The 27,780-nt window shown below is 39.9% G+C and overlaps 3 protein-coding genes across 6 annotated transcripts in view; 1 reads left to right on the forward strand and 2 right to left on the reverse strand.

Annotated features, from left to right (window-relative positions):
* Positions 1-590: 590 nt before the first annotated feature.
* The window catches only part of LOC101477581 (uncharacterized), a 95,581-nt gene continuing 68,391 nt past the window's right edge, over positions 591-27,780 (reverse strand). Inside the window, exons 1-5 of one of the 2 annotated variants that reach the window (XM_004557523.4) lie at positions 4,290-4,381; positions 3,415-3,529; positions 2,416-2,689; positions 2,145-2,267; positions 591-2,017 (exon numbers count right to left, since the gene is read on the reverse strand). In XM_004557523.4, coding sequence (XP_004557580.1) covers positions 1,664-2,017; positions 2,145-2,267; positions 2,416-2,689; positions 3,415-3,515 — 852 coding nt within the window. In that variant the 5' untranslated portion in view covers positions 3,516-3,529; positions 4,290-4,381 and the 3' untranslated portion in view covers positions 591-1,663. Of the gene's footprint in view, positions 2,018-2,144; positions 2,268-2,415; positions 2,690-3,414; positions 3,530-4,289; positions 4,382-27,780 lie in introns of those variants that run through there. The other variant, XM_076887261.1, reaches the window with a different exon arrangement.
* Positions 5,233-7,924, reverse strand: LOC101477864 (ankyrin repeat and SOCS box-containing 12a). 3 transcript variants are annotated; one of them, XM_004557524.2, is made up of 3 exons: positions 7,830-7,924; positions 6,202-6,972; positions 5,233-5,572 (listed from the first exon to the last, which is right to left on the reverse strand). In XM_004557524.2, exons 2-3 carry the CDS (start codon positions 6,962-6,964, stop codon positions 5,421-5,423), a joined length of 915 nt encoding a protein of 304 aa, XP_004557581.1. In that variant the 5' UTR covers positions 6,965-6,972; positions 7,830-7,924; the 3' UTR covers positions 5,233-5,420. The 3 variants fall into 3 exon arrangements, with proteins under 3 accessions (XP_004557581.1, XP_004557583.1, XP_004557582.1); XM_004557526.2 differs by having other exon boundaries at positions 6,202-6,969; positions 7,830-7,886; XM_004557525.5 differs by lacking the exon at positions 7,830-7,924 and adding an exon at positions 7,470-7,789.
* Positions 13,674-27,780, forward strand: part of pkd1b (polycystic kidney disease 1b) — a 32,640-nt gene continuing 18,533 nt past the window's right edge. The window contains exons 1-18 of the mRNA XM_076887256.1: positions 13,674-13,743; positions 14,124-14,242; positions 14,394-14,541; positions 15,058-15,323; positions 15,421-16,182; positions 17,243-17,374; positions 17,526-17,701; positions 17,827-17,963; positions 18,705-22,372; positions 22,860-23,012; positions 23,151-23,291; positions 23,463-23,739; positions 23,947-24,049; positions 24,175-24,303; positions 24,424-24,574; positions 25,081-25,218; positions 26,052-26,196; positions 26,274-26,960. Coding sequence (XP_076743371.1) covers positions 14,168-14,242; positions 14,394-14,541; positions 15,058-15,323; positions 15,421-16,182; positions 17,243-17,374; positions 17,526-17,701; positions 17,827-17,963; positions 18,705-22,372; positions 22,860-23,012; positions 23,151-23,291; positions 23,463-23,739; positions 23,947-24,049; positions 24,175-24,303; positions 24,424-24,574; positions 25,081-25,218; positions 26,052-26,196; positions 26,274-26,960 — 7,288 coding nt within the window. The 5' untranslated portion in view covers positions 13,674-13,743; positions 14,124-14,167. The remainder of the gene's footprint in view (positions 13,744-14,123; positions 14,243-14,393; positions 14,542-15,057; positions 15,324-15,420; positions 16,183-17,242; positions 17,375-17,525; positions 17,702-17,826; positions 17,964-18,704; positions 22,373-22,859; positions 23,013-23,150; positions 23,292-23,462; positions 23,740-23,946; positions 24,050-24,174; positions 24,304-24,423; positions 24,575-25,080; positions 25,219-26,051; positions 26,197-26,273; positions 26,961-27,780) is intronic.

A 27,780-nucleotide genomic window follows, 5' to 3' on the forward strand; every position in this document is an offset into this window, starting at 1 on the left:
CTCTTACTGGGAGTGTTTTTTTATTCAGTTGCTCTGTTGCTGTGGTGATGGGTAGAAGCAGGCTAGATGGTTAGAAACTAAAACTTTTATTGACATTGACACGTTTTGGTTTTTTTAATTAAAGAATTTTGTTGTAATTTTAATGTGAAAATATTGGCTGGGTCTTACAGACAGAAGGTTTGAAGAGCAGATGGGTGTTGCTGAATAGATATAAGATTATTGATGACTAAATCTTAAGTTGATTTGACTAAAATACAAAGTGTAAAAGTCTGTCGTGTTTTTACCGGTGAAAGTTGCTTCATGCGGTTTACAAAGTGTCTTATTTTCCTTCACATAAAATGTGAAATGTGTCCATCTGTCTGCTCTCGTCTTCCTCCTAACCATTGACATTTTGCAACAGGAAGTGTCTCTTCCTTCCAACCCGTTTGTTGTGTGCAGAATCAGATCAAATTGTGTGCGTCAAACATGACTGGACAGGGAGAACTTGTCCCCCCTCTCTACGTAAATTCATTAGTTCTGCTTGGAGCTCATCTCTCTGTTTTTATCTCTTTTTTATTTGTCAAAGAAGGAACAGAGACATTTCATTATAGTTTTTTTTTAAATTTATTGTTGTGTTTTCATCAGCAAAATCATGAATAAATTTTTTAGTGAATGATATTAACACTGATGAGGAACCACCATTGTGCTGTAACTCAGTCTAGCTTATTTAGCCGGCAGCATGCTCCTTCTGCGGACCCATTTAAGGAAGTAACATGATGATGAAGAGAAACAATGTATGATTTTGTTGTTGCAGAGTCATTCACACACTAGGAAAAGCAGACATAAACCACACATAAACTACAGTACTTGTAAAATCTATCTTTCAAGTTTACATTTTGGTGATTCTAAAAGCATCAAATTTAGTATCCACTCTCTAATAATTATGGGCATTAACTCTGTTTTATGACTCTAATGTAGCATCAATGCAAGGGTAAAAAATGTAGATCATAAACGGGGTTGTTATACTTTCTGGAATAGGTCTGTGGGTCACTTTTTCATTTAAGCAATTCATCTAAGGAAAGCCAAGGAATATAATGCTAGACACGTTTCCCTTCCATGCAGAGCTTAAATCATGATTTTTACAAATATAGATGGGCTTTTGAATAAAACCAATTTACAAGATAGTAAACATATTATTCAAGTCCTGAGAAAGTAACAAATATAGGTGCGATGGCACAAAGGTTTAAAACCAAACTCTACCCATATTCCTTCCAATTGTATATGGCTTATCCATTTACTTTAAACAAAATCCAAATTACAAAGTGCTTCACATGAGCAACTAAAAAACAAACAAAAAAACACTAAACCAAACACACACACACACACACACACACACACACACACACACACACACACACACACACACAAAGCCATCAGAGAGCAGTATATTGCAGTAAAAATGAAAGAGATTTAGGACATAAGAATTGGGAAGACCAACTGACTGGCGACTGATTTTCTTGGTCGGATTGGTTTCACTGGCCAAGATAGAAATATATTTTCCTCCACTGGATTCCCAGGCCAGTAGATCAGACTGGACCCTTACATAACTGTACTGGCCACAAAAAAATTACTTGTTTCAAATATTTTAGTTTATTACTTGTGGCTCGATGCTTGACGATCAAAATCAGGTTTTGATAACAAAGTCAGCATTTTGCCTCACAAGAGCTGGAATATTTGCTTGCAGTTTTGAAAAATAATCCCTCGTCCAGGTAATCTGAGGTTTAGAAAACAGAATCTCTATTATCTTATTGGCATTTTGAGAATCATCACGATTTCTCATCAAGGTCTTGATTTTCTCCATCAGACGGTTCATGTCCTGCTGATAAATCCCTGCCGCACGCACGGCTCTGGATCCATCAGGTTCTCCTGCACTTTCTAGACGAGCCTGATGGATCAGCATCTGTGTGTGGAAGGCAGCTCCATTCACCCACTGCTTCAGAAACTGAGTGTCCATATGTTCATCTATCAGCATGGAGTTCTTAGAAAAGAAATTGGAGTACACGGCATCATAGGGTTAATTACGAACATTTCTATACATGAATACTTCTGTAAAAATCCCCTATTCAGGGATGATTTGTTACAAATGAAAGCTGGCAGCTTTGTACCTTTAGCCGTGTGAGCTGGGCACTAAGAGCAATCTCAATTTGACGGGTGTCAGAGAGTTGAAGTTGTGGGTCTCTCAGGTTGATCTGCATACGCTTCAAATACTCGTGCATCAGATCTCGCACCTGCACAGTTAAAGAGGGGAATGTTAAGGCAAATTTTGTATGTTGATCAGCAGGACTTTTTTTTTTACAAGGAAAAAAGTGAATTAGTAAGCTACATTACGCATCCAAATGAACACCACTTTTAAGTGCTAACTTCTTAAGTTCTTACCTCCTTGGCCTTCTCCTGTGCGAACACCCTCTCTAACATTTCAGCTGTGCCCATGGTTTCTTTATTTAGGCTTTTGGCCACCACGTCTAAGGCCAAGGAAATGATGAGAGCTCCCAGTCCGACAGCATGAGGCACCTTGCTGAGCCCACCTAGAACATTCCCCACCTCTCTCACAATAGATGCGACCTGATTGAGTTCTCCACTGTACAAGACGTGGTCTCTGTAATTGTTCAGCTCTTCAGCTGAGTTGAGCCCAGAGAATCTCTGCAGGGAACTGAGAGGATATTTGTTTCCCATTAGTTTAGCACTCTACAAGGAAGTTAGCTCATGCTGTTATTATATTTTAATTAACTATTGATTAACTTTTACTGCCCATTTTATTTCAGTTTTTGAAAGGTTCAGTTTGCTCCTATGATCACTAACTTTGCAAATGTTTAATGCTAAACACAAAGCTCTTGGTATTAACAACAAAAGAGTGTTAAAAGAATGCTCTACATGAAAACTCAACTGATTAACAAAATGAGTGAATTTACATTGAAATCATGTATGTCTCTGCTTTGTATTTTGTTTGATGTAGAGATCTTATAGATATATCATCATGTAGCATGGAACGTCATCATATATAATGGAACTTTATCGTCTAGAATGTAACCTCATAAACTAGTATGGAATGGCACAACGTAGCATGTCAGGTAGGATGGGATGTCATTGTGTCTAATAGGATGTCATAATGCAGATGGGAATGTCATCGTTAGCATGAAATGTCAGTTTAGAATGGAACGTCATCATGTCATTATTTAAAACTGAATGAAGAATGGGATGTCATCATGTAGAACGGAATGTCCTATTTAAGAATGGAATACCGTCTTGAATGGAGTGTTATCCTGTTGATGGAACTTCATCTTGCTGAACAGAATGTCATCATTAAAACTGGAACGTAATCATGTCGAATGGAACGCTAAAGGACACTCGTTGTCTTTTGGTTGTGGAATTGCTCACCTGTCAATTTTAAGTTCATCCAGCTGTAAAACATTGCTAAGCATATCAGCAATACCTTCAAAGGCCATCTCCTCCTGCTCTGGAGATAGTGTTTGACCCATTTCCTGTTTAGTTGCTGTCATGAGAGTAACAAAGAAAAAAAGCTTTAATTTTTTTTTTACATTATCTGAGACAGAATCTTTAACAATTTTTGAAATTATAAACATGTTTTTTAAACTTATTTAAATGGACTTTCCCCCTTGTTTTTTCAATGGTTTAACAAGAAGATTTCTGTTTTTCTTTCTTTTGGCACAGCAACCTGCAGGTTTAGCACTGACTCATCGTGCCAGAGACTGAACACGAATCCTTTCACTTTTCCCACATCTACATATATATATATCTCTAGATGGTTGTGGCCACATCTTTTTCACATATTGATTTACACAGAAGATAAATCCTAACTTCAGTGCTCATCTGACTTTAGTCATGCTCCATTGAATATCACCTAATCTGAATTTCCTTGTGCTGATTATGATTGTGTATTTTTTGAGAAGCAATTTCCACAAGTATAAAATCTTTTAAGATATTCTACAAAAAATGTCATCATCTGAACATTTTGGGGAATTCTTTGACTGTCTCTTTGACTCTTTCTGATTTTGAGAAACAGCTCATGCAAAAGCCTAAATAAAAGTGCTTAAAGATTTTTTGCTAGTGATCTGCTCTTTGGGACACAGTAAGTACAAATCACATCCTTCTTGCACCCTTCCTAAAAATATATCAGATATAAATATTCTTGTTTTTTTGGATGGGTGGTGCTCTTAGAAGATATTTTTGCAGAATGTCCCAGGCTAAGAAGCAACAGGATTACAAACTGAAGCTGTTAGGTATCAACTCACCTAAAGATTAGAAGTTAGCAGCAGCAGCAGTGTTGGAGGTTATTTCCTTCAATTTTTGAGGTTCATGTTTAAATGGTTGAACGGAAAAGGTAAAAGGTCACAAAGCACCAATGAAGACCTATGTCAACATACTGAATAGATGAGAGACAGGACAAAATAACCACTGACAAAATAATATTCTTGCATGGTGTTGTCACAAGAAAATGTTAGAAATCCAACTTTCTTGCCTTTCTTTTGATCTATATTTGTAAGATAATAATTAGTTTGTTTAATTTTGGAGATTAATGTCTCTCATTTTAGCTAACTTCATATAATTTTTCTTCTTGTGTCCATTTTTATGCATATGTCAGTTCCTCCCCTCTCATGTAGTATTTGTTTTCAGACCAGATGAATGGAGTAGTCTGACTCCCTTAAATTTTTTTGTCCTGGTTTTTGGCAGTTATTTATATAATATCATCACAAAGAATTGTGATAATGTGCAAAGCAACAGGACTTTGCCTAAGGTCACTGTTCTTTTGGAAATATTTGAGGATCAAAGTCTTTGTTGACAGCTCAGTGGGACAGAGGCACAAACGAGGCGTTTCTTTTAGTACCACTTACTTTTACAGCCTAATCCCAACTTTGAGTGTCACGAAGCATAACAACTTTGTCTTTGGAACTGGGCTTGTACACATTTACCAACATCAGCCTCTGTGTGATGGATCTCAGAGGTGAGACTGCACGATCCTGAGGTAGATACCAGATCCTCCATCAGGTCTCGACACTCCATAACTGACGAATCGAGTGTAAAGTAAAATTTGCGTGTGAATTAGAAAATATTGTTCTGACTATAATCATTAAGGAGAAGAACATGACTGCACTGGGAACTCCAGTGCAAACAACCTTTGTAACAGTTCATTTGAGATTGGGCACACCTTGGACAGGTAAAGTGTAAGAACTACAATTCCACAACAATAATCCACCTTTATTCTTTTAGCTGAAGAATCAGTCTTAAGAGCAAGAACAATGCATACTCACACAGAAGCCATTTTAAAAAGAGGACAAAGGGGCTCAAATCCTGCAAATAAAAGCTTAAGCTAAAATAAAAAACAAAACAAAACACAGGTCATAAAATAACTTAACCTTCACTATCTACAGAACAGTGACTGGTGCTGCTTTGTGTTGCAAGAAGTTGATGAGACTTGTGGGCATTTCCAGCTGGTCGATGCAGTTGATCTTGTTGATCTTTCTGAGGTGTCTCCGCACAGCAAGTCGGCACTGTGAGGTCAAAGCTTTTGGATTTCCTGGAGACAAAACAGAAGAAAGTTATACCCACAATATATCATGAATGATAATAATATTATTTATATTTAATGAAGTTTACAGTAACTATTATTACTAAACAAGACATCCAACATATATTTAACAATCTCCCAACTGGTCGTGGCAGATGGCTGCCACTCCCTGAGCCTGGGTCTGGCAGAAGACTCTTCCTGTTAAATGGGAGTTTCCCTTCCCACTGTCACCAAGTGCTTACTCAACGGTGGTTGTTTGATTGTAGGATCTCTAACTTACAATGTAAAACATATTGAGGTGACTGCTGTTGTGATTTGACACTATATAAATAAAACTGAGTGGAACATATAACTGCTGCTGTATACATATTGTAAGTACATTATTTAAGAATTTTAGCTTTTACTATGGGAAAAAAAAAAATCACACCTACAAAGTGTGTTAATGTTAAATACAAATGCTAGTCAAACATATAGTATGTAAAGCAATAGTGAGGAGAGATGCCTGGAGGATAAATGTTAGAAGTCATATTATAAATGTATTTATTTCATAGATAAAACTTTAGCACTCCTTCAGTTACATCGTCATCAGTAGTGTTAAAGATCTGAAGTGAAAAAGCGCTGAAGAATCTGTCCGACACCTCTTTCTCGCAGCAGCAGCTCCACAGCCTCGTTCTGCTTCGTTGACTTCTCGATGATCAGCGTGGGGAGGTAGACGTTTGCACCGAAGTCGATCAGAAGCTGGATGTATTCCACGCCACAGCCGTGCCTAAGGCACATCTCCAGCACAGTTTTGGGCTGCTTGTCAGAGCTCAGCAGCTTGGCATCAGTGCAGTTGTAGTCTGGGTCTGCCCCGTAGAGGAGCAGCAGTTTGAAGCACTCCATGTGTCCATAAACAGCAGCCAAATAAAGCGGCCCACTGGAGACTCTGGCACTCGAGGTCCACAGTAAGACTTTGGCGCGGGAGTTCACCTCAGCGCCGTGTTTTAGTAGCTGCTTTAGAATCTCTGCGTCGCCTTCCCTTGCAGCAGTGAGGACCGGCGAGCAGTTGTTGGACGAGCTTCCGTTGGGGTTGGCGCCAGCTTTGAGGAGAGTTAAGACACAGTCAAGGTATTTCCCTCGAACGGCTGCGAACAGAGGCGTCTGGGCCTTGACGTCCACGCAGTCTATGATGGCACCGTGAGCTAGAAGGACCTGCAGACAGCTGAGGTGGCCTTTAGACACTGCAGCATGCAGGGGTGTGCCTGCAATGCCCCAGCCACCTCTGCAGTTGATGACTTTCTTGTAGATTTCTTGGCAGAGCATCTCATCAAGGAGTCTGTCATTGTTTTGTAACACAGCCTGCCTCAGCTGGGAAATTTCACAACTCCTTTTCTCTTCTTCAGCGGTCCTTAGCTTGAGCATAGAACCTGCTGCAAATGCAAAGACAGAGAATAAATAACACACCAAATATACAAACGTATGGTCCTCATACAAACACCGCAGTGCATTTCTGTTTGTCAACGTCATCTGTTCTCAAAACAGATTTGGTGTCCTTAGGGCACCAAATCAGCAACCAGTGTTTTGTATTAAAGAAAACAACAACAACAACAACAACAACAAAACATAGAATCCAAAGTTCAGGTGAAATATAAATAAGGCTTCAGATCTGACTCGGATAAAAGTGGCAAGATAAAGTTATTATTCTATTTCCGGAAAAAAAAATAGTATATATAGGCGTTAAAGTTTAAGCTGGTCATTAAGACTTTTTCCACCAAACTTCATTCAAAATCTTTACAATTTTATATTCGCAAAACTAATCGTCCGAACGATGCATCCAATTAATCAATCTATGCTTGTTTATGATAAATAAAACCTTCTGGAAACCTTCGGCATAAAAAGGAATAAAGGCTTTTATAATTAAACCAACCGTTTATTAGAAGTACTGCGATTTTCCCCCGTGAGGCTGTATTGTAGGAAGAAATGGGACAGATTTAGTTTAACTTTCTTACACTGTGTACATGCCGACTCATGCCTCTAATATTAAGGAAGTTACCCATCGCATCTCTACACGACATACAACATACACACACGTATAGTGTTTCTTATCAGTACTACTTCGCGGACGATAAATAGCTTCGCTAATATTCACCCTAAAACCACAGTGAAAAAACCCAAATAGATATTAAATTCCAAATATCCCGTTAGTACGCAAACATCTCCATCCTTTAACAGTGCTTATTTCAAAGAAACGAAGCTAAACCCTTATGTTTTCTTCGTTTAACATTACCTAAGATATGTCACCATCAACAGCCTCCTTCTTTGCTTCCTGTTTTCTGCTCTTCCTCGATGGTGTGTTTGTGTGACGTACCGCTGCTGCCCCCTAGTGACTTTTATTTGCAATGGCAAACTGAAGCTTAAAATAAATATAGATAGCATAAAAGATATTTAACAGATGCAATAGCAAAATATATAAATAGTCTATTAAATTGTAAAAAACAAAAACAAAAAACAGTATTATTAACTGACTTAAATCAAATCTGATTTTTTGCAAATCTGATTTTTAATGCAGATAATTATTTTGGGGAACCCTTATGAGCTGCAGTCCACAGTTTCAGGAACTTTAATTTGATTTTGAGTTGTAGTTTTATTAGTGCTGTAACTGTTTCAGTTCACAGTTACCTATAGGTCAGTCTGATGTAACTGGTAAAGCATAGGCACTTTTTTAATGGACCATTTCAATCATAACATGAAATTTTATTCACTTCATTGCTGAGTTAATATAAGGAAAATTTGTTAAAAATACATAAAGTCATGGTGAAAACTGACATTGTGAAATGAAATGGAATAAAATCCCATATTTGCCATGCTTCTTGGCTCTTGGACCCATGGTTTTCAGTTTGCTGTTAGTTCATTATTCCTTTTGGGTTTTGATAAGTGACTAATGTACATGTCAATAATGTTGTTTTGTAAGGCCTTATGCTTATGAGTAAGCCCATCTGATTCCTGGTATTGTTATTTGTGCCTGTAGTTTTTCTGTTAGTTATAAATGACTTTAGATTTGTCAGTTCCCTTAACAGTTCCCTTTCTGTTCCTTCACTCTCGTCTTTGTGTCGGTCTTTTTATTTTTCTCCTTCCCTGTTTAGTTGTGTTAAGTTAATCTTATTCTCCATTGGGTTGTGTCTCTCTTCCTGTTATGTTTTGGTAAGTGTTGTTCTCTGTGGCTTGCATTACTTCCCCATCTCCTTTGGTTAATTGTCTGCAACTGTGTTTCCACCTCCCTCATTAACCTCAGTGATGTTTTTCTCTCTCAAAAAAAGTTTTTTGCTAGTTTCACTCTTCATGAAAGGTTACATCACCCAGGGGTCACCACAGCCGATGGATCCACATTTGATTTGGCACAACATTCCTTTCCCTTTTTTTAGGCTGGGCATGCATCCTACTGGTCTTGAACCAGGAGTATTTTCCATATAAGATGACACCACACAGCCCCAGTCTTGCTTGGATGCAACATTATTAATATCTAGCGCTAATGAATTCAGATCACATATTCTTAACATAACTAAACATAACATAATAAAACAAAATATAACAACCCATTGGAAGTTAATACAAATAGAAGTGGGAAACACTCGTACATTTACCACAATAAAATAAGACTAAAAACATTGAACATTTGTAGGAGGCAATGTGCCTGAACCAAAAAGAACACGAACATTATACGAACATGTCATGCTGACCAACATGCTGTAGAACATTAGCAAAATTTGAATCTTAAAGTTTTGTATCGGTAAAGTTTTTTTTAAATTGACTTAAGAGTTGTTTCTTTTCTGCTTTGTGGTAGAAAACCATTTGAATCCATAAATACTGAACTATTATATACTTCACAGAAACCAGTGACTTTGGTCCCTTTATAGAATTTTAAGTTCTTGGGAAAGAAAGAAAAAAGAAAGAAAGAAATAAAAATAAAAATACAGAAACTTCTAAGTTAATGCAACGTTATCGCCACCCTCTACATCAGGGTTGGGAGAACTCCAGGCTTGAAGGGCTGGTGTCCTGCAGGTTTTAGATCTCCTCCTGGGTAAACACACCTGAATCAAACAATTAGTTCATTACCAGGCCTCTGGAGAACTTCAAGACATGTCGAGGAGGTCATTTAACCATTTAAATAAGCTGTGTTTAATCAAGGACACATCTAAAACCTGCAGGACACTGGCCCTCGAGGCCTGGGGTTCCCCACCCCTGCTCTACATGATTTGTTCATTCTCCAGGCAACCCGGATGGCATCCTGTCTTTCAAATCTAGTCTTTGCGTGTGCGTCACAGAGCCTTTGTTGGGTAAGTGGTGAGGTCTTGCTGAGACAACAGTGTGTGGACACACTGCAGGAGAGTGACCTTTCTAGCTCTAACAGAAAAAAAAATCTTGTGGCCACACTGTGCTGTGAAGCTAAAACAACTACTGCAGTGACTCTTTGGGCTGTGAGGCTCGTTTCTGTCAGGACCCTTAGTTGCATCCAGCCTGAGGGAGTCTGCTTCTTTCCTTTGAGTGCCAGGAGGTTTTACAACATGGTAATGAGCAGCTCAGGCCTCCTCTGTCCACTCTGCTTCTATGGCTGTTGCTGAGAGACAAAGTAAAAGTCACCCAGGCGCTCACGGAGAACAGAGAAGAGGCCTTTAAAACAACAGTACCACCATAACTCATAGTGTCTGTGCAGGAGGAGGAAAGGAGGGCCCAGTGGAGATGTGTGTGTGTGCAGAAGGCACAGAAGTGGATGGAAAGGAAGATAAGACACTAAATTTAAGATGAGGAGAATCTTCAAATCTAGTGTAATACAAGGAGAGAATTAATTTCTACAATGCTCTGTTTCCATGCGTGATTTGCCCGGCAAGATGAGAGCCACGCTTGTGCCGCAGAAACACTCTCTACCCTGGATTATTTGCATGGTTTTGATCACAACTGCTGGAGGTGAGAATCTTAAGTTTGTACCAGGTTACTAAATGGAAAAGAAAAGCTGTGTTCTGGAAAAACTGCAGTATCAGCTTCAACATTTCAAAATAATTTCAAAATTCAGAAAACGTCTGGTTACATTTGAAGACGAGATCACAGAATACGACAGTATTGTTGTAGCACTCTTCATCCACTTTACATGTGTTGTCAGTATACAGCAAGGATTGTGCATTATGGCTTTTATTGTATATGTTGCTGTTTGTTTACTGTTAAAGAGAATGTGACTCCTATTTTCACCTTGTGTGTGCGGCAGAAACGTAGTCCTGGAAATGCGTACTTACTTAGCGAGGACTTTGCCAGCTTGGTGGCTGTTTGTGGACAAATTTTGTCAGCACATTAACAAACTGCAAGAAAGTCCAGAAAGCTTTAATAAAGCTTAATAACGTTGGTGTTTATTAAAGTGAGTTAAACCGAGTTAAAGACAAAGTGCAATATACTTAAATGTAATAGAAAATAACTTAAACATCTATTTTTGAAGAAGACAGATGACATTGTGTTTAGTTTTGTACCAGCCAATCAAAAAGTGTTCTTTAAACTAACCTTTTTTTTCAAAATATGAAATATTTTCATAGATGCTTTAAAGCTATGGTTTTTTGTTTTTCAAAATAAAACTTCCTTCTTCATCAAATGATAGTGCTCCATTATTTAGGAGTTTATGAACATGTGTTAAAATGACAGACTTTCAAAATTAAATCCTGCTATCACAATGTAACTATTACCTGCCACCTCCTGTAAGTCTAAAAAAAAAATCATTATTATTAAACACCAACTTTATTGGTGTTTAATAATAATTACCAGACTAAAGTCTGGAAATAACAACAGTTTCACTGATGTATTTCAAGAAATTCTTGTTGATAATGATACATTTTTAATCACTGAAGGGTTGAACAATATTATATTATATTTACCAGCTTTTACCAACTATTTAACTTTTTTCCCAAAATCTCGACATTGTAGCAGTTTGAATATTTGATTCCTGGTTTAATCCCAAGAGGATCTACTTAATATGTGAGGCTTCCTTCTGTGCGACTGCACTCAACAAAGAAAAAAATGCCCAAAATGTAATGTTCACTTTAAATATGAAATTACATGCATTTCTTCCCCATATAATTTGTTACTTAAGAAATGCAAGTATTTCAAATATTAAATTTAATGGAAGCTGATCAAATGAAATTTGTTTGAAAAGTATCCATTGAATTTATACCAACCATATATTTGGTAATTTTATCAATAAATAAACTGTTGATTTTATATATTTCAGCTGCATTTTATTTAAAATTAACGCTTCATGGTAATAAGGCCTATAAAATAATAATTTTTGAGTGCAAAGAAGATCCTGTACCTGAGTGCAATTATGAGGTAAAAATTACTTTTTATTTGATTTTGTAAGTCAATTGCAACAGTTCAGAGGGAAATCTTAAATCTTTATGGTTTGCATGCTAATATGACATTTGTACTTACCTTTCAGATTAAGAATTATGATGTGTGTCAGCCCAGTAAAAAGGATAGAAGAGACTAAAAAGAGTAAAGGAGTAAAAAGAGACTAATGGGGCGATCGTGGCTCAAGAGTTGGCAGTTCGTCTTGTAATCGGAAGGTTGCTGGTTCGACCCCCGGCTCAGACAGTCTCGGTCGTTGTGTCCTTGGGCAAGACACTTCGCCTACCGCCTACTGGTGATGGCCAGAGGGGCCGATGGCGCGATATGGCAGCCTCGCCTCTGTCAGTCTGCCCCAGGGCAACTGTGGCTACAACTGTAGCTGCCTCCACCAGTGTGTGAATGAATAGTGGAATTGTAAAAGCGCTTTGAGGGTCTCGAAAAGCGCTGTATAAATGCAATCCATTATTATTATTATTAATGGATACTTCAATTTTTCATAGTTTAAAGTTTTTCTGATGATCTTGTCACAGTTTGAATGTGTGCATTTTACTTGTAACAGAGAACTTTTAAAGAGGAATGTTTGTCCCACTAAATTGACTGTATTTCATACAGAACATTACACATGGAGCATGTAGCGCTTCTCTCCTAAAACCAGTGCTGTAGCTCAAATTTCCTGATAAAACCAGCAGGTGCTTTGAAGTCTCACAAACACAACGTCAAGGTTAAACCTAAAAGCTGAAATGTGATTCTGTCAAATGTGTCTTTGTTCAGCTGGATTTAAAGCTAATCACTGATGTGATTCACATGAGTTATGTAAGAAAGCACTCCTTGCATGTGGTTCGCTAAGTTTTGCTGTTGCTTTCCAGAGAACATTCCCTGCCCGCAAGGCAGTCAGGTTCACCTGACCAGCCTACGATGCTATTGGCTGTCAGAGATGGCAGTGTCATGGTTTGAAGCACGGGCTTCATGCAGAACGACCCTGGGAGGGGACTTAGCAGCTGCTGACAGCCTAGAACTTCAAAGTTTCTTTCTTCATGCCTTTCCACTGTGAGTCTGACAAACAATATACACAGTCATTCATATCATATTCTCCTGAGAACTTTCTGTTTTTTTGTGATTTGTGTGTCTACTGCAGAGGACAAATGATGACCCTGGTTCTCAGGAGGAGATGCTTCTTCAGCCTGTTTTTAATCTTTAACACAGAATGTGTAACATTTTGTATTTTAGGAAAACCACTGTGTGGGTATGGCTGCAGGACTCTGACCAGGAAGGGGTTGTTCAGTCACAAAGTCCAATATGGCGGGACAAAGATGATGATAGTCCAGGGGAGTGCACTCAGATGGCACTGGGAACACTGGGAAGGTGGAGGAAGGCCCAGTGTGGAGGACAATACCATTTCATCTGTGAAATGGAAGTAAATGGTGAGATTTTTGTTTCATTAAAGGACACCAGAAACACGCATGAATGTGAAAGCAGGAAGGAGAACTGAATGCAGGCAGTATGGTAGTTTTCAGGTGGCAGGCAAGCTGGCAAACAAACAAAAGCAGAGGGCAAGCAAAGCTCAAGCTCTGGAAACAGAAAAACACAGCTCGACTGAACATGCTGATAATTTGGCAAAGCCTAATTTAAACACCGACCAAGCATGCATTATGACCACTGACAGGTGAAGTGAATAACACTAATTATTCTCGTCATCATGACATTGTTAGTGGGTGGGATATATTAGGGACTAATGTGTTCATCGCTTACCTGGGGAACTCCTGGCACCAGGATGCAATATGGGTTGAAGGCAAGCTGACGAAGGCAGTGTGAAGCTTTTGGTAACGTTCTGTTGGAAATCCTTGTGGATCCATGTGGATGTTATTTTGACACATAACACCTACCTAAGCATTATTGCCAGCCATACACAGCATTTCATGGAAATAGTATTTCTTGACTGGTCTAAGGAGCTTGGAAAGAAAAGCAGGAATGGTTTGAGTACGACAGCAAGATTGAGGTGTTGACTCGGCCTCCAAGTTCTCCAAATCTCAGTGTAATTGTGCATCTGTGGGATACCATGCAGGCCCCCCAGCTCTCAACTTACAGGACTTGAAGGATCTGTTGTTAGTTAGTGTCCATGCCTCAATGGGTCAGGTCAAATATATAAAAAATGTCATTTGAAATAGACCGAGGTGATTTTGTTTTATTCATCTTCCTGTAGCGCCTTTACCATCGATAGACAGTTACCTCATTGGATTGGCTCTCATGACCGGCATATATGCGGAAACCCACGTGCAGCTTCTTCCCAGTGTTCCAGACATCGGACGGCACACAGCAGAGGTAAAGTATTGTGCTTAATCACTGACTCCTGACTCAAGGACTCATAGGATATTACAAGATGAACGGCTGCTATGTGATTCCAAACTAGGGAAAGGAGAGGATGAAACACTCACAACTTTTGTATATAAGTAGGCTCCCATGTCTCCCACAGATGCAGCTTTTCCCAGGCTTGTGGTTCAGTCATGCAGGTCAGTTGCTATCAGTGGAACTGGTGGTCCAGCCCAGTCCTGTGTCCTCTCTGGCTCGTGTCCAGATACTTCGGCCCTACTGCAACCCTAACTACCACTTGGTACCTCCAGGTACTGAAACAGCTGTGACTAAAGCCTAATTTTTCATAGCACCTACTTGGCTCAGATCCACTCAACTCAGTTTGGGATATTTTTCAGTACAATTTAGTACTACCTCAATGTTGGTGGGATAGTTATAGGAAGGCAGAGTGTGCAGTGTGTGTCATTTGTACGCAACACAAACACAACACAAACTGGAGGACACTGAGGTGATGTATACCTGCTGGTCACTTTATGGCCTTTTGTAAGACTAAAAGAAGAGAGTCAGAAAATGATGCAGGCTCTTGGGTTATTCAGTGACATCACTCTCAGTGATGGCACGCAGTCTATCGACATCACATTTTCTGCTTGACTCAGCTTGATGGGAACCCAGGCTGACTAGGTACAACTACTAACCAAGTTACCACCTGATAGAAAACGCTAAAAACCGAGTCAAGTTGAGTCGAGCTGAGTAGGTGCTAATGGGAAGGAGGTGTAGGATGTATTTGTCTGATACTGTAGGTGATAATCTGCTTTTTTATTTGTCAGGCTGCAGCTCTCTCCTTAATCCATTCAGCTGCTGCTCAGCAGTACCGCTGTGTAACACTACAGGGGGCTGCAGCACAGGGCAGCACTGGTGCCATCTACTGGAGGCATGCGTGCTCACCACCAGTCCATGCAGCACCTACGACTCTGCCATCAGAAATCGGGGCTTTGCCTTACCCCCAAGATACTCCGACTTACCACCGTTCTATCACGTGGTGGCAGACCTGCCTCTGAAAATAAACCCCACCTTCGAGCTAAACACCATAAGGGTTTGTTGATTATCTTGCAACCTTTTTGGAAAATGCACCTTTTAAAACGTATGCCACAATAATTCTTTACACATTATCATGTTCGTTTTTTCAATAGCTGTCCCTCTTAGAGCGAGCCATCGTGGTTTACCCTGATGATATTGTGGCTATACAGCACACTCTTGACTCTGGAACATTTCTACATTGCCTAAACAGTGAAGCCTCTCGAAACTCTCCCTGGAGCCAAAGTTACCTGTCCTTCAGGGGGATGGAGTGGGGAGGCTGGTTGGAAGGAGTTACTTTACTGCCCCAAGGAAGCAAGTGGGTGGATGGAGTTGTGTGTAATCTAAGGATGCTTTATGTGGACACCCTTCACAGAGCTACGGAGCATGAAGACATCTTTGACTATACTCCGACAGAGACAGCCACTGTCAGTGGTATTAGGCCCCTTACTACAGGCCCTAATCCCAATCTTAGGTCTAAATTCCAACTTGAGGTCATTCACCCACTCCCAGATGATAAGAACCAGATTCATGTCCAAATCAATGCCCCAACTGTCATTATTCTCAAGGCCCTGTTTGGAGAAAAAGCCAGCAGCTCATGGTCAGCCCCGGTGCTCCAGACTGGAGTTCCGTTTCTTCCATCCTGTCCTGAAAATATGTTTCAGTCTTTACTTGGCTGTAGGAAGCAATCCCAGGATGCCTGGTTTTCATCTGTGACTCTGGTCTTATCATCACCTGGAATTCAAATCCTGAACATCAGTGTGATGGATGTGCAAAGTTTTCAGAGTTTGAGCGTGAAGGTTTGTGGCTACGAGCCTGTGACGGGGCTTAGTGTTGAGCCACATGGATGCCTGAGGATGCTTGTAGATACATCGCAGGTGAGACCACCAAAAAGGAAACAGTGACAAAGATGCTAAGTTTTTTTTTTAACAATATATTTTAACGAAATAGCTTGTGTGAGTCTCAAAATAGCAGTTTATGTTAATTGTTATGCCAGTTTGAATGCAACCAAAAGAAATTAATAACAACTAGATGAATTGTTATCCAAGTTCTGGAGGACACATATGGTCCCCAGACAGTAGTTCATAATCATCCATCCATCCATCATTTTAACCGTCTATCCACATAAGGGTTGCATGTGTGTGTGATGGCCAACACAGGAAAAAGCTAATATACTACATAACTCCAGCCACTGGCAATTTTAGATTTATTTATTTTTCTTACTACAGAGAAATCAAATTGGCAACTTAAAAACTTTTCCAGAGGTTTGTTTTTTTTTGTCAGATTTTTTTTTGGTTTTGTTTGTTTTTAGCAAAAAATGTTAAATTTGCAAGTATAACTTCAAGAATTCATAGCAGGAATACCTAAAGAACCTTTACACGTAACATAAAGTTGATAAGTATAGTATGTTTCTTATCTACATTAATTTACAATTCCAGTGGATCATTGGTGTAATATTTCATCAAGTCCAAGATATTTCAGCTCACAATGCATAGGACCAAAGATTCCTATTTGAATCCATCAGTTGCTGAAAGCTCTCTGCACTGGTCACATTGCTTTGTTCATCACCACAGTGTTTCAGGCTGACACATCACTGACTGACTTGATTCCCTTGCTTAATCTTAACCTGGGGTTTCTTGGTGTGCCTGTGAGTGTGCTTCTGTACCTGGAGTACAGTGTGTCAGTGCATCTTCTTTATACCTTGCATATCAGTTGTATTTCAGTAGCTGTATGGAAAGCTCCATCAAATATTTGTGGTTGACTGGACCACTTGTGGTTGAGCCGTCTTAAGTGCTTAAATTGGAGGCCATTGACTATTTTGTATTACATTTAGTTAGTGTTTTAGTAAGAGTTGCAATCACAGTTAAACATGGATATGAAAGTAATGTTAGTTACCTTAGTTTAATGTAATGACATTTTTTATGTTTTATTTTGTAGTCATTTACAGCCACAGTGGAGAGCGGCTCTTCAGTAAAATTCTCATGGGTGATTGACGACCTGAAAGAGTTTGCCTATGAAGGGAGATCTTACAGTGTAATGTTCAAGAAACCTGCTGAGTATAAGCTGCTGGTAAAAAAAAAAAAAGAAGTGCACTATGCTCAGATATTAGTTGTTATAAATTATTTGGCAAATATAACAAATAGAAATTTCATGATTACAGTTACCGTAATAGAAAAAAGGATTGAAAAAGCAGTTTTAGTAATCAGTGAACTATCTGTAGGTGACAGCATCCAACCCCGTGAGCTCACAGAGCCAGCAAATCCTCCTGACTGCAGATGAAATCACGCTGCTAGCTGACCCAGAGTTCCTGTCAGCCAGTGAGGTTGTGGCTGTGGATGTTACTCACCTCTACACTGTGAGGGTCAGAGTTGATATCTCCCTTCCAGTTACCTTTAGGTAAGGACTTCTGTAGCCATCTCTCCCAAGACTTTTATTGAATTTTTTATTGACAAGAAAGTCTCACACTGAAAATGCACTCATAAAGCTCTTTTTGTATGCTTTTCATGCAACTTGTCACTTAGATGGGATTTTGGGGATGGCAGTAGCAGTGTCATCCACACGCAGCCTGCTCCATGTCAGGCCATGGAAGCACATGTGGCAAGAAGAGAGAAGCAAATGTATATCCAGGACTCGGTAAACTACAGCTATCAGATCCCAGGTAAACACACACAGAAGACTTAAATTATTGACACTGCTGATTATTGTAATATTTTTCACTATTTTAACTTTACATCCCATGTCTTTAATGTTTTGGTTCACTGCCACTTTTAATCAGACCTTCCTATTTCTTAACAAAAAAGCTGATTTTAGCAACTAACTCCAGTAAACCCACTGTATTCTACCTACCAAGCATCAACACTGTTAGAAAGTCTGGAGGACATATTAGAGCATTTGGGAGTGCTGCACATTTTGGTTAAAACCAAACCAGATTCTAAATACTAATGTTCCTATATGTCTGCTTGATGTGTAATGAGGCAAATGATTGCAAACTCCTTCAGCATATTGACTTTATGTGTTCGCAGTAGAGCAGTGTTATGTTTACAATTAGTTTCTCCAACAAACGCTGGCCAAAAAGGTAATTAATATGAGTTTAATGGTGCTTTAAACAGCCAGTTAAGCAAACATTAAATTAACTTTTAGTTAATTTAATTTAACTTTTACATTTTCTCTTTGTTGCCTTTTTGGCAGAGACCCCAGAATCATATGTAGATATTTTAAACCATTTGTTTCTCTTTTAATGGAGATTCATATTTTTTTTAACCACTTTAGAAAGGATAATATTTTTGAAATTTTCTCAAATCTATAGTAGGAAGTACCACAAATGACACTGTGGTTGACTGCTATGCACTTATAGTATTTAGTACAATAAAGCAAAATTCATTTTCTGTGTTTAATCCAGAGGACTACACACTTCACGTTCAAGTCTCCAATCAATATGACAACACTGAAACATCCATGAAGATAAATGTCCGCCCTCTGTTAATCAGCCTCTTCATTTCCCCTTCCACTTTGGTGCCTGTTGTCAACCAGACTTTCGACCTGGAAGCTTCCACCGAACCCTCCGCTTTTGTTGTCTTCTACACATGGGACTTTGGAGATGGTTCTAAAGCTGTCCAAAGCATCCACGCTAGAACTGGCCGTAGGTTTGGATCTGCAGGAGTATACAACATCACAGTACTGGCTAATAACACAGTTTCATCCATTAGTGCCTGGCACGTGGTGGTAGTTATGGAGAAAATCTCTGGATTAACTGTCTCCAGCAGCAGATCAAGTGAAGTTGGCTCTGCTACAGATTTCAAAGCTGAGGTTTCTACTGGTACTGACCTCCTCTGGGATTTTGACTTTGGTGATGGGTCCCAGCAGGAGAATCTTACAGATGGTTCCATCTCACACATCTATAAGTTTCCAGGGAACTATACAGTAAAAGTGACTGTCTATAATTCTGTCAGCAAAGCTTTTCAGTCTATCGTTGTTGAGGTCTATGCTTTGACTATTAGAGGTGTTCTCCCGACAGAATGCATCATGAGTGGAAAAGACACGCAGTTTACAGCTCTGGTGAATGGAAACATATCCAGTCTGACTTTTCATTGGCTGTTTAAAGACTCAAATGTAACTGTAGTGATAGGACAGTCCACAGCCATGCATATATTTCCAAGCCATGGTATTTTTCATGTTAACCTGACTGTGTTTAGTTCTTTCACACGTAGCTCATTTAATACGAGTGTCTGTGTTCAAAGTCCGATAACGAATGTTGTGATGCAACGCTCAAAGAATGTGGTGGCAGTTGGCGAACAAATATGCTTTGGTGTGTTAGTGTCCCCTGAACAGATGATGGGTTACCAGTTCAAATGGTTTAGTAACTCCTATGATCTTGCTGCTGTAACTGAAAACTCTGAGAGGTGTTTTGTCTTTGGAGATGAAGGTGTTGAAGAGGTGTCAGTAACAGCAAGTAACAAAGTCAGCAGCAAAACAGCCAAAGTTAACATTACCATTCAAAAACCAGTGAGCGGACTTTCTATTAGGCACAATAGCCAAAGTGATGCACTGATTGTCAATACAGTAGCATCATTTTGGATTGCCAGTTGTGCTGGCACCAATGTGTCAGTGCTGTGGAACTTTGGAGATGGGTCACCAGTGGAGCAGAAACATAACGTCTCACATGTCTTTACTTTGTTGGGTCAGTTCACAGTCACTGCAACAGCATTTAACGCTGTTAGCCGGGACTCTACAACCCTCACAGTGAACGTATTACTCCCTGTTTCAGATCTTTCACTTCACACCAGCCACCCTTATTCTGTGGTAGGAGAGGAAACTGTCATCACAGCAGTTAGCAGTGCTGGAATTAGCAGTGCCAGCTACTTTTGGACAGTAGAAGGCATATCTTTAACCAGTCAGGGAACTCATGAGTTTAGATTTGCTTTCCCGAGACCAGGAGTGTATCGAGTAAGCGCTATAGCACAGAATCTATTGAGTAAAAGAGAGGCAGATATTTTAATTGAGGCATTTGAAAGAATAGAGGGACTTCAGATTGAATGTCAAAGCCTGATAAATGAGAAATATATACCAACTCATGAGGAAGTGTTGTTTACTACTTCAGTCACCAAAGGCTCCAACATTACTTTCCATTGGCTTGCCAGACAGAGTGAAACAACCCAACAAATTGCAGGTGAAGGAGAACTTTTTCATTTGTTACCTGGAACACCTGGTAATCTTTCAGTTCAGCTTAGAGCCTCCAATGTGTTGGGTGAGGTTACCAAGAGTGTTTCTTTAGTAGTAGTTGAAGGTGTAAAAAATGCAGTCATAACAGTACAGTCAAACTTTGTGGCATGGAAGAAAGTAGTGAATATCTCTGTTTTTGTGGATACCGGATCAGACTTACAATATCTTTGGCATATGAATGCTAACCTTTTACCCCTTCAGACACAGGAACCTTTTCTGCTTTACACTTTTCCAAGTCTGGGTTCTTATCTTGTTACAGTTGTAGTTTGGAACGCTGTTAGCCAGAGTAACAACACCAAACCGTTTTTGGTTCAGGAAGAAGTCCAAGATGTAGACTTTCAAATTGACAACAAGACACATCCATTTTATGTCAATGCAAGTGCTACTCTTTCCTTTCATGGGTTTATTCACAAGGGTAATGATCTGCATTGGGACTGGAAAGCTAGAACTGCTAAACAGAACATTTTCACCTCAACCAGTCAAACATTTATCTACAGATTTCCACATGCAGGCACCTACCAGGTGTATCTGAATGTTTCCAATGAGATAAGTTGGCAGATGGTTTCACACAATGTCAGAGTCCAGGATGCAGTCAAAGGTCTTGTGCTGGGCAATAGCAAGTCCTCCTTCTGTAGTAACAAACAAGTAACATTTATTCCAACAATCTCCAAAGGAAGCAATGTAAGCTTTCTTATAACTTTCCAAAACAAACACTGGACTCTAAGTCATGATATTTTTGAGGGCCAATACACCACATCAAGTCTTCCAGTCGGGAGACACATAGTTACAGTTCAAGCTTTCAACCAGGTCAGTAGTGCAGAGGCGTCCTCTAGCATTCTAATCACTGAGCAAGTTCAAGGTTTGCAACTTGTAAACTGTTGTTCTACTACTCTAGAAGCTCAGAAAGGAACCCAATTCAAAGCAGAGGTTCAAAGTGGATTTCCAGTCAACTACACCTGGATGTTTCACTTGGAAAGGTCAAGGCCCACTTGGCTCATGGGAAAAGAAGTCATCTTTACTCCTTTGGATAGTGGTTCATTGTTTGTTAGTGTGTCAGCCAGCAATGGACAATGCTCTCAGACAGTAAACCTGACTGCTACAGTCGAGTGGCCTGTTAGGAAAGTAAAGCTCGTCTGTCATTCAAAGAAAATATTTGTTGAACATCCTGTCCGATTTTCTGCAACGGTGGGCAAAGGAAGCAATATTAAATATGTGTGGGACTTTGGAGAGTCCAAGGAATTATTAGTGACAGAGTCAAGTGCTATTAACCACACTTATTATAACACCGGCAAATACAAAGTTATGGTCACAGTTTTCAACAGTGTCAGCAATGTGTCCTCACAGCTACACATAGAGGTGGAGGATCTTCAATGTTCCAGCCCACAGGCCTCCCTGGTCCAAAGCCAGTCTACTATATTTAGGTCTAGAACAAGTTTCTTTGAAGCAAGTATGAATATTAATTGCTCTTCTTACAAGACTCTCTATCTGTGGGAGGTATTCACCGAGTCAGACTGTGCCTATGGCAACACTGATATTTCCGGAAACAAAGTCATTCTCCAAAATCTGGAGGATGCAACACCCTTTCTCTCAATCCCAAAGCATGTGCTTAATGTAGGGAGCTACTGCCTGGTATTCACACTTTCATTCCAGGAAACTCCCATCCTCCTCAAACTGAAGACTAACATCACAGTGGTCCACTCACCATTAGTAGCTCTCATCAAGGGAGGCTCCCACAGATGGTGGTCCAGCTTAAACAACCTTGTCCTTGATGGGTCTGACTCTTATGACCCTGATATTGAGCCAGGAGTAGAAGATGCCCTTCAGTATCACTGGAGCTGCATGGCAGTGGTAGGCAGCTTTGGATGTTTAAGATTTCTATTGTATTGCATTCATTCTGTGTCTAACTATGGATGATCTGATATCCTCATGTTGGTGTTGTTCCCAGACCATCATGAAAATGTTGTTCCAGGTTCAACATTGCAAGTGACCAATCACATTGTTGTGACGTTATTCTTTTGCGCGCCAAGCCATTCGTGCATTTATGAAATTCCAATGTTGCAAGGACAATATAATTCTGCTTACTGTTTATTAAAGGGTTACGGTTAGGGTTAGGGTTAGGGTCCGTTGATCGGCGGACAGAGGTGGTTTCTCGCAGCTTAAGTACAGTTTTTTGTTTTACGCCGGTTTTTCCCGAAGTCGCAAAAGTATGACGTCACAACAATCTGATTGGTCACTTGCAATGTTGATCCTGGAACAACATTTAGTATGATGATCTGGGAACAACACCAACACGAGGATATCAGATCGTGCGTCTAACTATAACAACAATTTGCAGAACTCCAAAGAGTCCTCTTTTGTAAAGCAGCCCATCGGGTGGACCAGCAGTAGGATGACTATACAAAGCAATCATCTACACCCTGGCACAATCTACATTTTCACCCTTACTGTGCACAAGGAAGGAAGGAAACCTTCCTCTGTTAACCAAACGGTATGGAGTTATGTTGAATATTGCTTGCAATCAGATGATTTTGGAGATATAAGCAGGTATGGATGAACTTGTCACTGAGGGAAGAAGCTACTGCGCTGAATGACCATCAAACCTTGTCTTATGTCTTATTTCTTTCAGGTAACTGTCAGTGACGCTCACTTGCTTCCTGTGACTATAGAATGTGTATCCTGTTCTGTTCGCTCATCTGCTAACCACATCAGTTACAACGCCCCCGTTATCCTTTCTGGACGTTGTGGACAATGTGATGACCAGGCACAGGTAACTATTGTCAAATTAAATGCAAAAGAAATATTGTGTGAGGTTGTATTTAATTATTTCTTTAGTAGATAAATTAAAGTAATGACTGGCTGATTATTTTTAAATTGGGAAATATATAAATATGCCTATATATTTTGTTATTACTGTGATTCATGAACGTGTCTTCTACAGTACAAATGGAGAGCTCATGACCAAAGTGGTCTGTCCCTTGTCCTTGATGAGGTCACCACTAAAGGGAAATATTCTCGCTTGGTGGTGCGATCAGGCATCCTTCAGCCAGGACAGAGTTATTACTTTGCCCTAGATGTAGCCCAGCCTCACAGTGGGGAACGGGGCAGTGCCGTCTTGATGATACAAACAAACAATCCACCACACGGCGGCCTATGTGATCTGAGTCCAGAGTCAGACATACAACTACTGGAGACAAAGGTCACCTACAACTGTTCAGGTATCACTAAGTTATAAAACGACAGGGCTACACAATCTAATTTGCATTGATGTTTTCATCTGACAGGTTAAAAGTGTAAATGTTTTTTTTTTTCACACTTTTCAACCCAGCTGACAAATTTAATGAAACAAGTTAAAATCACACAGCTGGAGTTTAATGTACGTTGTTGTTTATGGTTGTGTCTAACATCTGCTCTCTCTGGGATAGGATGGCAAGATGATGAAAGCAGAGTCTCTCAGTTGATCTATACCTTCCAGGTGGCATTATGTCAGCTCATTAGCACTGTGTGCCCTGTGCTCACACTCTATAGGTAAATGGCCTCAGCTTGCAGTTATTAATAGACATCCAAGTACATGCAGGCTTAGTTATTCCTTTAAAATTAAGCCTTTCATAACACAAAGTTATAGTTTGGATTGTCTGAATTTTTCTCCCAAGGGGGACACAGTCAACGTTCAGCACGCTGGTCCCAGTGGGAAGTCCTGGACAAAGAGAAACCGTGTCAGTTATCAGAGTCATTCTGCTTGTAGAGAACCATTCTGGGGCAAAGTCTGTGGCTTTGAACAGGTGAGAAGTCGTGTTAGTTAAAATCTAAGAGAATTCTTTATGAATAATACATCTCAGGCCCAGTGTCTGTAAAGTTTAATGCACTGAACTGATGTGGCCCTGCATTTCTGCATTCCCAAGAACACTAACAGTGGAAAATCCTGCAGTCAATGAAGCTGCCAGTCAGTGGCTCAGAAACAAGAGCCAGACTGAACTGTGGGCTTTGGTCCAACATGGTAACCCTCAAGAAATCATCCCGTATTGCATTGCCCTCACCAGCAAGCTCAATCAGGTAGTGTATGTAAAATGTTCATATTCCAGTGCATGTGTCATGGTCTGTGGATTTTGGTATTAGAGATTTTTTCTTGAGCTTTTTTTTTTTTGGAGTTTTAGTTTAGATTATAAGATTAAAATTCTATTAGTCCCGTCAGTGTTTCCTTCTGTGTTTTCCCTCTGTCAAGTTAATTCATGTTTCAGTGATTATTCATTTCCTTTTCTTCTTTGGCAATCATGTGACTGGTGTTTTGAGCTCTCCTGGGTGAATGGTCTTACATTGTGTCTTGATGCCGTCTTGTACCCAACATCCCGATTGCCCTGCCACTCATTATGTATTTCGATGTTCTTGAAAATTAAATCTCTGTATTCCTGTGTCCTATTGGTTCCCTTTTGGAAAACGATTTTACTTGGATTACCTCTTATTGATTTCCTTTTCTGGCCTGTAGCTACTAGTTTTGTAATAAAACTTGACTATTATTTGTTACTTTGAATCCTGAGTCTGCACTTCACTCCTTTCACCAGATGGACTTTGAGTGGACTGCCGAGGAACTCATGGATAGGAGGGAGATCCGAGAAAATGTAACAGAAGCTCTCGCCTCTCTCCCTGTGTCCACCTTACTAGATGTTGATCAGATCAGTGCGACACTGTCGCAGTCTGTGGTAAGGAACCCACAGACAATGCCCAGACAAAAACTGTGAGCTTGAGGGGAAGAAGCAACAGTTTGACATTTTGGAAAAATTTACTTGGCTTTCTGGTAGAGAATTGAAGGAAAAGGTCAGCACCACTCCCCCACTGCAAGCTTAATTTAGCTCACAGACGTGAAATGGAGCAACTTTGGGCTTCGGTATCTTGCTGTGGGGGGTTCATGACAAAAGTAGTAATACTACAATGCAAAAAATAAATAAATTACGTACCTACTTATTATGCAGAAATTCAGCCTTTTACATTATATTACTGGATCATAATTATAGATTTAGTAACAAGAGCATGACTTTTATGTTTTATGTACTATGTGAAGTGTAAATATCAACACTGATTCCTCAGAGGCATCCGATGGAAGACAAAACACTGCTCAGTAGACCATTTAACACTTTATTACTTCTAGAAGGGAGATGCGTCTTGCATGACACGTTGCCGTGGATCTCAAAATGGTGGTGTGCCCCTGACAGTTTTATTACAGAAGCTCTCTCATTCTAGTCTAAACAATAGCGTCTCAGTAACTTTCCACTAGAGATGGTCCCCTCTTATCTACATTTCCCCAGGCAAGCGTGAGTGAGAGTCTGCAGCTTTCTACTCTCCAAGGACACATGGTCTAATGCCTTTATTTTTCAGGGCTGTGTCCACTTAATACTACACTATATAACTTTATAACACTTATTATTAAAAAGCATAGAATTATTGAGGCACTGCAAATTATTTAATCCCAACAGAAGCATAGTCGTCTTCTTTTTCTTTTTGCTTGCATTGACATTGCATGTTTTCTTTACTCCAGGCTGTTCCCAGTGAGTTGGTACGTGAAACCTCTCAGAAGAAAGTTTTGGAAACTGTGGGGAAGATGATCCATGTAATAGAGAAAGAGACGGATCCTGCCGTTTTGTCAGCCGCAGATAAGGGAAGAAACATCCTTAATGTTATAGGTGCTGGCCAACCACCATCTCCTGCATGAAATAGTCATGTACTGACATCAAATTTACCATATTCTATGTGTTTCCAGGTAGTACTCTGGCAGCTGCGTCTGAATCATCCAGTGGTTTTTACCCAGCCTACTCGGGAACTCTGCAGGGAGCATCAGTAATCTCCCTGTCAGCACTGAGTCATGCTGGAGCTCTAATGCGCACACTGATGCGTTCATATGTTTCTGGCGAGGTGCCTTTTTTGCTGTCCACCAACTATATCACCTCAGTGGGTTTCCAAGGAGACCCTTCTGATCTCCTCTGCCAGTCAAACCAGATAACGAGGCAGTCATCATTTCCTGACAAATCTAAGGCTTCTCATCATTGTCAGTTTACTATGCCCTCCTCCCTGATAGCTCATCTGGAGAATACAGAGTCTGAGGTGGTGCAGGTGTTGTTTGGTTTGGATAAACTACTGGATAACAACGCTTTACTGGAAGGAGCCAATCCTCCAATTTCCACCACTCTTGTGGCCATGGAGCTCAGCACTCCTCAGGGTCAGCCCATACCCATTGTGGGTTTGGACCCTGAACAAGCCATTCAGGTCGCCCTGCCAAATAAGTACTCGTTGGATCATGGAAATGAGAGAGTAGGTAAAGATAGGAATGGGACATGTCTTACTGTAACACTACCGACTAAAGGACAGCTGAACTTCACAGTAAAAGTTCCAGATAGCCTGGATGAAAATGCAGGTTTATATATCGCCTTCAAGTTCACCTTGGCGCCAGGTACAGTTTCTTTATTTTTTTCTTACTCTGGGTCTGTCCTGCTCCAGATTTGTTACCTGTTTCTGTTTTCATGAGTGTAGAAGTTTTAGCTAAATACCCATTACAAATATGAACACAAAAGCTACTATTTCTTAGTTTAAAGCCTCTTATTAAGTCAATACACAGTTCCTAAACTCTATGGGGTCCTTTAGCATATCACAGCTCATTGCTTTTATAGCCTGATACTTAATGGAGCTCTGTGGGGTTTTCTTGCAAACACAGTTACAAAAGTTCATATTGAGTTTAGAACATTGTGTGTTTTTTAGGTCTGATTTTAAAGACATTAACCTCTTCTTTTCATAAAATATTCGCAAGGCTGATATAACTGTTTAACATCCTGGGCTGTTGTTTATAAATAAATACATTTACCAGGTAAAGAAGAGTGAGCTGGGGAGCTATCAGCTAATGCTTGCGCTTACTAGCTATCTTGATTACCAGGATGCATTTATGTTTTTACACCAGGAAAAATAGGTGTAAATAAGTGCTCTAGTCTGAAGCCTTGAGATGAGCAATGTCATCATCACTATTCTTGTGTTTTGAAACCAGATGTGCCGAGCTAGTAGCCAGGATCTCAGTGCAAAAATCCATACACTTATTAGCTAACTATCACAAACCTTAGCCAACCCACATAGCAAGCAGGTCTGGCCCGGATCTGGTATCAAGCCGGCACTGCTGGTTAATTTCTATTTAGTTCTTAAATAGATCCAGCACAGCACAAATTAAATTTCTTTTAGCAATTATTGTTTTTTTTAATGTCACAATTCCAACCCTGCTCCTTTAC

This window comes from Maylandia zebra, linkage group LG8 (genome assembly GCF_041146795.1).
Source record: "Maylandia zebra isolate NMK-2024a linkage group LG8, Mzebra_GT3a, whole genome shotgun sequence".
Classification (NCBI taxonomy): Eukaryota; Metazoa; Chordata; class Actinopteri; order Cichliformes; family Cichlidae; genus Maylandia; species Maylandia zebra.

Coding starts and splice junctions, on each gene's coding strand:
- LOC101477864 (XM_004557524.2), bottom strand. CDS start 6,964: ATGCTCAAGCTAAGGACCGCTGAAGAAGAGAAAAGGAGTTGTGAAATT. Junction 5,573..6,201: donor GCTGCTGCTGCGAGAAAGAG/GTGTCGGACAGA, acceptor TTTTGTCTCCAG/GAAATCCAAAAGCTTTGACC.